The 11466-nt window shown below is 42.2% G+C and overlaps 1 protein-coding gene across 2 annotated transcripts in view; it reads right to left on the bottom strand.

The window, feature by feature from the left end:
- Positions 1-4727, bottom strand: part of IGDCC3 (immunoglobulin superfamily DCC subclass member 3) — a 111300-nt gene extending 106573 nt beyond the window's left edge. For both annotated transcript variants that reach the window (XM_072148664.1, XM_072148663.1), the window contains exon 1: positions 3473-4727. In XM_072148664.1, the coding sequence (XP_072004765.1) occupies positions 3473-3707 (235 nt within the window). In that variant the 5' untranslated portion in view covers positions 3708-4727. The remainder of the gene's footprint in view (positions 1-3472) is intronic.
- Between the last annotated feature and the right edge of the window lie 6739 nt (positions 4728-11466).

The following is an 11466-nucleotide window of genomic DNA, read 5'->3' on the forward strand; positions in this document are numbered from 1 at the left end:
ATACCCCAAGGCTGGGACTGTATGGGTGACTTCATCACTGAGAAATTGACTGTGACCTCTATGACCCAAAACTAGGAGGGGGTCATCCCATAATCAGTCATCACCACCCATCTCTCAGAACACAGAACACAGTTAAGTATCGTCTTATTCTGGAACAGTTTTTATGAATCTTGAATTATATACAGGCAGTATAAAAGATAGTATTTTATGCAAAAGATAGGTTCTGTAGGTTTGTTCTTAAACAGAATTTGTATGTAAGTCAGAACAGCATATTTTATAATTGTAACCCCAGGCAATTTTTTTTTGGGCCCAGTGACAATTGGATTTTAAAAGTGTTGGATTGTCATAAGGATTCACAATAAAGCTTCATTGCAGACGCCTCCGATAACTGTTATAGCTATTTATTGTAGCCTAAGGCCAAAGGCCAGGGGTCCGTTTGTAACTAGGGGTCGTCGGTAACTCAGGTGTTCTTAATTAGGGGACCGCCTGTACTCAACACAAGATGGAAAAAAATCATATCTCTGTTGCTACTGTAAAAGTCCAACCCATTAAATAGTCTTTAAATCCGACAAGGGATATCAGCCAACCAATATATATTCATTGGGACACAAGGGTTTTGGGAGAGAATATGATTTTGGAAAGCTCAGACGGAAAAGATACCTACCTACCATACCTAAATCTATGGCAGAACTTTCTGCCATTCGGAGCAGAGCTGGACTTTATCCGGTTCTTATACATAACTTTGCAATATCAGACCTGCCCCTTTCTGTAGTGTGTTTTGGGAAATGAATTCTATTCCAAATCTATTTCAATCTGGAAGTGAATTCATTTCCCAAAACACACTACAGAAAGGGGCAGGTCTGATATTGCAAAGTTATGTATAAGAACCGGATAAAGTCCAGCTCTGCTCCGAATGGCAGAAAGTTCTGCCATAGATTTAAACTGTATGGGCATCCATTGGTATCCATCCATGGAATAGATTTAAAGAGAATTGGCCTCATTTGCATTATGGGCTGCATTATGAATAAATGTTCTCTAAGAAAAATCTATACTTTACACCCTCACAGAAAAGCATAAACGTGACTTTATGTCTAATTGGATAAAGATTGTATATTAAGGAATAGTCACAGCTTTGATGTTAAGGCTATGATCTAGTTGTTTCAAGTTTTATAGATCTGTAGTACAGAATACATTGTCATTAGCTGTCATTTATTTTTGATTTATCTACATTTCTGAATTCATTTGAGAGAAAAAAAAGTCAATTCAAATCCAGAAAGTTCAATAGGATTAGTCCTAGCGTTAGATTCCATGGATATATCGGTGAAATAATGGATCAATAGACTGATGGAGAAGATCTATCTGGCTCTGTGCACTAGTGTAGAGCAGAATTCCCCGCAGCAGAAGCCACACCGAGCAGTCTTTGTCTATACACATGCTGCAGTTATTTATATTGGTATCACATTGTGAATGCTGTCCACACTTTAGGTCTAAGCCTCGTGGTTTGCTGTGGCGTTGCTGCGGTTGGACAGCGAGATTTTGGCTTTAATGAAAGTTTGCTGCTAGAATGTTTCATCAGGATGGGTCACATTCAACTTTTATGCTGTTGTTATATTCTTTATTATTATATAATTATGTAAAGGGCAAACTGACTTACCGGTAATATCCCATTTTCAATGACTCTAATCATATCTAGAACTATGGATAATAGCTTGCATTGCAGAATACTGGCATATTCAGTGCAGCCTATATTCTGTGAATGGAGTAGGCTTACAGACTATCACCATGTATAGATAGCCATTGCTACATCCCGCACCTGCAGGATAGCCGCCAGGAATATATCCCCAGGGCTGTCATATACTGTTCCCACCTGTCAAAGGAGCAACTGCAATATTAGAGAAGGAAACTGCTCAAAAGGCAAATCCACAAGATAATATGTCCATGACCCCACCGTGATGCCATATAATCATTTCTATCAAAGATCCCATGCTACATTACACATTTAGCGCAGTTTTCCCCTCTGCAGGTGTGCCTACACTAGCTTTTGTGCTGCTGCAATACCCAGCCTGTCCACTAGGGACAGCAGACAGGGTGGATCTGACATTTGTTCCTAAATCCAATACACCTCTGTTTTGTTTTTAACCCTTTTCTACAGAAGAAAATCCGGCACATAATTCATAACAACTTTGACTCCAAAACTTTGACTTTAAAATGATGATGTCATTTCATTCCAAGTTTTAGGTATTTGTTCCATGTTTATGTATTCCCATTCATTGTCTATGCATTTTTTATTATATGTGTCCCTGATACAATGTTTCTCCATTGACACGCAGTCTTCCGATGCGTTATAAAGGAATAAATGTCTCTATTAATAATCATTATCATTATACCCGTTTTCGTACAGCGTCTTGAATTAATAAAGCCGTGATAATCCTAATTATACGGGATGATAATACTCTTTGCTCTTACACAAAAGACGCTGTGCATTTCTTAGCAGAATGGATTATACACGCCTCACATGGTCCAGAGAGAGAGAGAGCAGCCTGTATGTACAATGTATATTTGTGTCCACATGTCATCATCATCACATACACACACACTGCACCCAGATCTTATCTGTACAAAGAGGAACCATCCACCTTTACAAGCCCATAGATCAATGGGAAGTGACCCCCGGGAGGCTCATTATCCATTGATACAGACAATATGATATCATTGTTGGTGTTTACGTGACATACAATCGTTACCGTTGTGGCATCGGATGGGTTAACCCATTACTGTTTTGATTTTTTTTTTTTTTGGTTAACATTTCGCACGCCATGCCAGCCCGCTGTGCATCCCTTTTCCCATTATTTATTGCCATTTGGCACAATTCCCTGCTGCTGGGAGACTTGTTGACACAGCCATGTGCTCTAGTACTAGACAGCGTTACACACCCGGATGGTAGACAATGCTCCGCTCGTCCACTAGCACTACAAAGACATGTTATGATGAGGCTGTCATGGCAACAGGACACTCCGGATCCTCAGGTCTTTTTTGTAAGGGAGGGGGGTCTTACACTGCAAGATGCTGCAGAGCAATGTGGCATTGAGGGGTCCATGGCTAATCATTGGGGGGGCTCAAACAATGCGATACATACTATAGATTTGGGTGTGTGAGATGGAACTCAAATGAATGAACAAGACAATGCCAACACAATCACAGACAGGGATAGTCTGGGTATGTCTGGGGTGTGTACCCCCTGGAAACTTTATCAATATACAAATGAGCGAGGATATCACATCCATACACAATGAGGAACACATCCAATGAAGGCTAATGAGGAGTTTTCATCATGCGGGGTTTATTGCAAGCTCTTGGGGTCAGGTGGCTGAATATTATTTGGCTTACAGCAGTGGCCACCATGTGACTTTTGAGACATCTACAGCGGAAGAAGAGTTAAAGAACAAGTGTATACAGCAATCCGTCTACTCACCCAGGATGGAAAGAATCAGGGATAGTGACAATCCACAGCGGCACCAGCGACCTCCACAAACCATAGTCTCACTTTGTAGTGGTCCCAAAACAAAAAAAAATTCTGCCAAAATCCTGCAAGTGAATGCAGTCTGGAGAGAGCGCAGCAGCCACAAAGCGGATCCAGCCAGACAGCAAGTCTCAGTCACTCGTCGCTGGGACAATCGGGGAACGTTTGCACCATTTTGCACATGCATTCAAAAAAATTGTCAGCATCCCCTTTGCTCCTACAGACCATCCGCATGAGTGTGTGAGTGAGTGTGTGTGTGCACTGAACCAGCAGCTCCCAGGTCCCCCCCCTTACCTCCTCCCTCTCACCACAGTTCTCTTGAGGCCCTTTCTGGGGAACAAAAGAGCCAGCTAGTGTTTTCTGCCAGTGGACTTTTTAAGCAAGTGATCCCCATGCTTTTAAACTAGGGGCGTGTGGATTTTAGGGGAGGTATTAAAGATCCCCCCTTTTTTTTTTTCCTCCCAAACCTTGTCATATCACCTCTGTAATTTCTCTCCTCTCTACGCGTGTGTGCCAAGAAATTCGCAGATGCCAGGCAGCATTGGCGTGCGCTGGGTAACAATATACGCTTTTTAGATAAGATTTTACAGATACATTCATTGAAAGAATCAAGAGCAGCCGTGAATTCTCCCAAAACCTCTGCATATAAGACAAAGAAATAGAAACGGAGAGGGTGATAGATGGATGTGATGTGACAGGGACACGGCACAGGATGGGATGGCTTCTACATACAGAGATTCTTCAATACACTGGAAGAGAAGAGTGAAAAAAGGAGAGTGGAAAAAGTCACATGTAGGGATGACAAAACACAGAATCCAGCAGGACCCATTAGATTCTCAGAGTGTGAAGTTCGCCTAAACTGAAACATAAAATGCGCCCAAAGCAACAAAGAGAAACAAGATAAAAAGATAAAAATCAAAAACCTATATAGTGAGGAGCGCTGACAGTAACCATTTCTCAAAGAAATGGAAGGTTATTATATACACAAATGTGCACGTTACAGGAAGTGGAGATAAAGTGGGACATTTATCAATTGTGGCGCAGAGTCTGTGTTTTTGGCGCACAAATCATGCTGGGATCTAAGATCGGGCGTAAGGGGTTAGTGAATTGTCGCACGACCTAAAACATTAAGGACTGTCTCCACATTCATCAAGGTGAAGTAATATGCCATTGACTATCTTTTTGTTGCTCTAAGCGTGTGCCAAAAAGTGCAATAAAAGTGTTGGATACCCAAGCGGCACCCAAATTGCACTCCCAATAAAAAAAAAACTGTGAGTGTTGGAAAAGCACCGATATTGTGCCTCCGACACTTTATAAATAAGACCCAGTAAGGGGGAAAAAAAACAACAATTTTCCGAAAGAAAGTCAATAACGAATGACCCCCCCCCTGTTGAAAACCAAACAAAAAAGCATATTATAGAGAAGTTGCATCCATTGTTCATAGTGTCCTGTCTGCAGGTCATGCTATAGAGCAGGTGGAGCTGAGAAGATTGTACATATTGGGGCACATTTACTCACCCGATCCAGCATGTTCCCCGAAAGTGCATTGTCCGATGATAATGCACTGTGCATAAATTCACTTAGATCGTGCGCCCGATATCCTGCATGTGCCGCTACTCCACTCCCGTCCAACAGAGTTCACCTTCTTCTTCCTGGTGCATGTAAGTGCATTGCCTTGCGTCACAATTTGAAAGTTAAATCCCGCGCTCAGCCCGAATCAGTTGGACCGTCCGACGGCCACGCCCCCCCCTTCCCTATTTCTGTCGCATGAAAGCGCAGCTGTGACACAATCCGATTGCGTGCAAGACAATCCCAGCACAAACCCCTGTTAAATACCTGTCTTAGCTGCACTTATCCTGAAAACGTTGAACAGTCAGACAAAAGTGCGATCTGCGACCCTTAGTAAATAAGCCCCATTGTCTTATGTGCAGGCAGTGTGCTATAGAGAAATCGGAGCTGAGCAGATTGTACATATGGTTCTATATGTGTTATAGAGGAGGTGGAGTGCACATAGTATCATATCTGCATGCAGCATATTATAGAGCAGGAGGGTCTGAGTAGAAGGTACATAGTGTCCTATCTGCAGGCATCATGTGAGAGAGTAGGTCAGCAGATGGTACATAAATGCAGATTTATCAGAGTTTATACGCCAGTTTTCTGGCTTGCAAGTCCTAAAATACAATTCCTGGTAGACAGACAGTAATAGTGACCATTAACCACTTTATGTCAACGGGGGTGTGAAGGGGGCCGTGCCTGCCATTCCTGCCACATGCCTGCACACTAGCTATAGCCTGCGCCAGTGTCCTATCTGCAGGCAGCATATTATAGAGCAAGAGGAGCTAATCAGGATGTACATAGTGTCCTATCTGCAGGCAGCATGTTGTAGAGCAGAAGGAAATTAGGAGATTGTACATAGTGATCTATCTGCAGGTAGCATGTTATAGAGCAGGAGGACCTGAGCAGATTGTACATAGTGTCCTACCTGCAGGCATCATGTTATAGAGCAGGAGTAGATAAGCCGATTGTACATAGTGTCCTATCTGTAGGTAGCATAGTATAGAGCAGGAGATCCTTAGTAAATTATACATAGGAGATACTTAGCAGATTATACACTCCTATTGTTTTCTTTTTCTTTTTTTGTGCACCTTTTTGTGCGACTTTTCGCAGTTTGAGACTTTTTAGGTGCAGAATCAAGCAGTGTACCAAAGTTAGCTGCCTCCAGGATTTAACGAAGTGGCCGTATTTATCTTTGTAGCCCAGATGTTTGTTCAACTCGTAAATTTTTCACTCTGATATTGTTCCATTCAAGCACCTGATAACAGATCATTCTAGACCCAGACTTACTTTTGGTAAACTACTATTTTGGACTAAAAAGTCGCACACCACAAAAAGTCCCAGAAGTGAGACTAAACAGGCCGCTCATCACATGTATCACAAAGGGGAGAAACTTAAGATACATTGCAATGAATAAGCAGTCGAACTTCAGGAAACTTGTCCTATTTGCAGGTACCCTGCTATTGGGGAGCTGCACAGATTCTACATTGTGTCCATATATACAGGCAGTGTAGTAAAGAGCAGGAGGAGCGGAGATGATTCTACATAATATCTTATAAATTCATACATATTTTGTTAGATAAGATACAGAAGAACTGAGGAGTCCAGCGGTTGGTCTTGCATAATGATATAGAACAAACTCCTTGTGCACCACTCAAGCAGGGTAGAATGTAAATTCCTGGACTCCTAAACCTTGAACAAACAGATGGTTCAGTAGGTAAATTACTGGTTCTGTTGACTGCTTTTCCCACTAAACTATACGGGTGTGTTCCGACCTTCAGTTTTTCTGATGTAGTTTCTGAAGCCATAAGCAGGTGTGGATCATGAGCAGGTTTTGCTTATCACTGAAAGACGCTATTACTCCTCTTTTGTTTACTCCACTCCAGGTTTGGACATCAAAAACTTAATCTGAAAAATAATAATATTTCCTTTATTTATATATCACACACAGATTACACAGCGCTGCACAGAGCTTGTCAAATCAGTCAACTGAACATGTGAATGCACCGTATATCTCCTACTGCTCTATAACATGCTGCAGATTGAATTGCATTCCCATCATGACAGGTTTCCTTTTCCTGACATTTCCGACTTTGGTATAACCCTGAATTAAATTTACTCTACAATGTGTTGTTACTCTGTAATTTCTTCTAAAAAAGTATGAATAAATTAACAACTGGGTGTAACTACTCCTCTTGTCAAATGGGTGTGTCCCTATAGTCTGACACTACCAGCATTGAAAAGATGGTTTCAGAATGCAGAGGAAGGACACAATATAGAGTTACAATAAAAAATGCTCCAGAATTGTTATTTTATGGTAAATGCAGCTATTTATAAGTCCAAAACATGCTGGTAGGTCCCATTGGGGACAGGGACTGATTTGGCAAGCTCTGTGCAGCGCTGCGTAATCTGTGTGCGCTATATATATAAAGAATTATTATTATAAATTATAATATTTACTAAGGGCAGGAAGGATGATGGGTTCTCTGCCATATTGAATGAAAGAAAAGAAGGACTAAAAATCTTTGGCAAATGACTGATAGGAAGTAGTAGTTCAAAAATAGACATTTTAGTCATTTAGGCCGGCGGCACACGTGGCGTTTTGAACCCGTTTTTGGGCCATTTTTAAGAAGCTCGTTATAAAACGCATCCGTTTTTGAAAAAATGCATGCGTTTTTTGAAAATGCATCCGTTTTTGACCCATTTTAATTAAGATAATTGGTAAAACTGGTCAAAAATGGATGCTTAAAAATGTCCCAAAAAATGGGTTCAAAACGCCACGTGTGCCGCCGGCCTTAGATGAAAACCATCCTGAACACAACCTCTGCCATACCCTAAGGGCGCGTTCACACGTTGCGTTTTGACCTGCGTTTTCATTGCGTTTGAAACGCATATACAACAGCTGAGGAGGGGGCGATTTGCCTAATTACATCACTGTTAACATTTCCGTTTACAAAACGCATCGTAAACGCGATGTTAACGCATGCGTTAACAATGCGTTAATGCATGCGTTTTGTTAACGCATGCGTTAACATTGCGTTTACAAACGTAAACGGTAATGTAATTAGGCAAATCACCTCTCATCAGCTGTTGTATATGCGTTTCAAACGCAATGAAAACGCGACAAAAACGCAACGTGTGAACGCGCCCTCAGGCCCCTTCCACACTTGCGTTGCAGATCACGTCAGAGTTTGATCAGGCTGCGATCAGTGTTTGGTCAGTGAAAAACTGACATTTTGTATCAGAGTGCAATCAGAGTTTGTTCAGGGCGCATTCACACATTGCGTTTTGACCTGGGTTTTCATTGCGTTTGAAATGCATATACAACAGCTGAGGAGAGGTGATTTGCCTAATTACATCACTGTTAACATTTCCGTTTACAAAACGCATCGTAAACGTGATGTTAACGCATGCGTTAATAACGCGTTAATGCATGTGTTTTGTCAACGCATGTGTTAACATTGAGTTTACAAACGTAAACGGTAATGTAATTAGGCAAATCACCTCTCATCAGCTGTTGTATATGTGTTTCAAACGCAATGAAAACGCGACCAAAAGTGTGAACGCGCCCTCAGTGTCTCAGTTTTTCACGCGCGTTTTCAATGCAATTTCAATGTGTTTTTCACGCACAGAAAATGGACTCAGGACTGAGCTCTATCTTTTCTATGGCAATTGATGAGTGAAAAACGCATTGCACTTGCATTGTACTTGCAAGTGTCTCAGAGTGCAATGTGGTTTTGATGCGTCTCCATAGACTTGTATGGTGTGTTTTTCACGCGCGTGACTTGCAAAAGTAAAGCATGCTGGGATTTAAACGCGCATGAAAAACGCAAGTGTGGAACCGATCACTAACACACGTGGTCAGTGTTCCAAAGTACAGCAAGACAGTAGGGTTGAGTGGACCTAAATGGGTTCAGTCGGTATACGAATGACAGCAGCAGTTAAAAGGTTATCACCCACGATTGGTGCTAACGGGGTGTAGGACCAAGCGCCCCACCTAAACTTCTGGCTGAAGGACCTGAACCCGCAATGCTTGACACAGACCCGGATTCGTGGTTCAGGTCTGCTCATCCCTACACAATGGTCTTACACTGCACTGGTGATAAACCTGGAAAATCACAAGACTGGTGTTGTCACAATGATAAATTCCAGCCATTGTGTCTTCCTATGAATCATACTGTAGTATCATAGTAAATAAGGTTAGAAAAAGACAATACTCCATCAAGTCCAACCTATTAAATTATACCTTGTTGATCCAGAAGAAGGCAAAAACCCTGCAAGGCTGATGCCAACTGGCACAAAGTTTGGAGAAATTTTCCCCACTCCTTAATCAAATGAAATTAGGAGAATCCCAAATGGAGAGGTGACTGCGACTGCACGACTCTCATTAATCATTTCTTTGGAAGATTTGCACTCTGGGACATCCATTGAAGTGAATGGAGAGAGGCATACAGCGTATATATATATATATATACCTGCCAACCTCTCCTTTCTCAGTGGCCCCAAGACTGGGGTTCAGAGGGTCCCTATTCACAAGTTCGTTGTAGGTTCAGAGAGATTCAGCCAGTCAGGAACGGAAACAGAGGTCACAACTGATAATCACGGGAGTCACAATATAACGCTTTTTAGAGGCGGCTATTTATCAGGTCAGCGGCCCTTTAAATCTCACAAAGCCGGCGTGCATGTGCCCTAGGAGGAGGGGGACGCGCAAGCCTAACCACAGTAGCCGTCGCTGGAGTGTGGACGGGTAAATCAGCTTGTGGTGGCCGAGATGGAGGATCCGGAGGTGCATAGGGCGCCTGCGACCCGGGACATTATTATTATTCTCTTTGTACATTCTTGATTTAGAGGAAATGGTAAGGAAAGAATCTAAACATTGCCAGAGTACATAAGTAAACTGAGACAATTTTAGTACATTTGATAGACTGGAACACTTGTCTAGGTAAAAATGTAAAGAGCTTGGTGCACTTCTCTCTCTCCAGTCAAGCACTCTTCTCTCCATACACACAAAGTAAAGCTTCTCCCACTGCAGGACAGTCTTCCCTCTCCCTGGTGTCTGACTTCCCACTACTAGATAAACCTCCAATTCATTCACTCACTGATAAGCCATTTAACTCCTTGCTGTCCCATTTACATGCCGGCCACCGCCAGTTGGGTTAATGCTTGTTGTTTCGAAAGATTTCCAGGGAAAACCAAAGGAGATCAGTTCCCATAGAAATTAATCAGTGGTAAATAATACAAAGGCCATTAACTCCTTCCGTGACAGGAGGCTTGATAGGACGGCAAGGATTAACTGAAAAGAAGCGGCAGGGCTCCCTCCCAGTTACAGAGATATCAAATAACTGATGGATGATGCAAATATCATTAACCTTGTTGGTGCATAAGCCAAGATAACAAAGCTTCACTCTTCCATATGTTAACATGGGCCATAAGTCATCTTTCTGTAATGGGGCCACACCCTTAATGTAAGGAGCAGGGGACCCCTGGAGGACCGGGCCTGGGATGCTATGAAATATTCATTAGTGAGATATGGATTGTGGCCATTGCTGCCGCTAGCATTGACTGTCAGCTTGATGTTCAATTGTGCGGAGAATGATGTCGTCTCTGGACGCAGACAGCCTTCCTCTTACCACCACCACTCCATTTGGTTTAGTTTATTTATGTTCCATGTGTTATATCCCATTGTCCTGTTTCTACATGAGAATTTACTGAGATTTTTAATCCACCCCTCCTGGAAAGTCAAACATGTCCTACAAATGTGAAGAAAAGGCCCCACTGCTTGTATGTAGGACAGTTTTCACACATTACTCCCCATAGCACGACTTGGAGATTGTCCTACAAATTATTTACCGACTTTGCGTTTGTTATATAAACCACTAATAGCAAATTAAAATATATGAATAATATATGATATAACATATGATTTTACTACTCAGGTAATTAATGCCATAAATTCTATAATAAAATTCTGGGTAGATAAGAAGAAAAAGTTACAGTTTTCTTCATAAGGATAAGAGAAACCTAATACTTCCTCTGGGCTGGATGTAATGGCACCCTCTGGCACCACCTTATGCACCAGGATACAATGGCACCCTCTGGCACCACCTTATACACCTGGATACAATGGTACCCTCTGGCACCACCTTATACACCTGGATACAATGGAACCCTCTGGCACCACCTTATACACCTGGATACAATGGTACCCTCTGGCACCACCTTATACACCTGGATTCAATGGCACCCTCTGGCACCACCTTATACACCTGGATACAATGGTACCCTCTGGCACCACCTTATACACCTGGATTCAATGACACCCTCTGGCACCACCTTATACACCTGGATACAATGGTACCCTCTGGCACCACCTTATACACCTGGATACAATG

The sequence above is a fragment of the Engystomops pustulosus genome, chromosome 4, assembly GCF_040894005.1.
Source record: "Engystomops pustulosus chromosome 4, aEngPut4.maternal, whole genome shotgun sequence".
NCBI classification, from domain to species: Eukaryota; Metazoa; Chordata; class Amphibia; order Anura; family Leptodactylidae; genus Engystomops; species Engystomops pustulosus.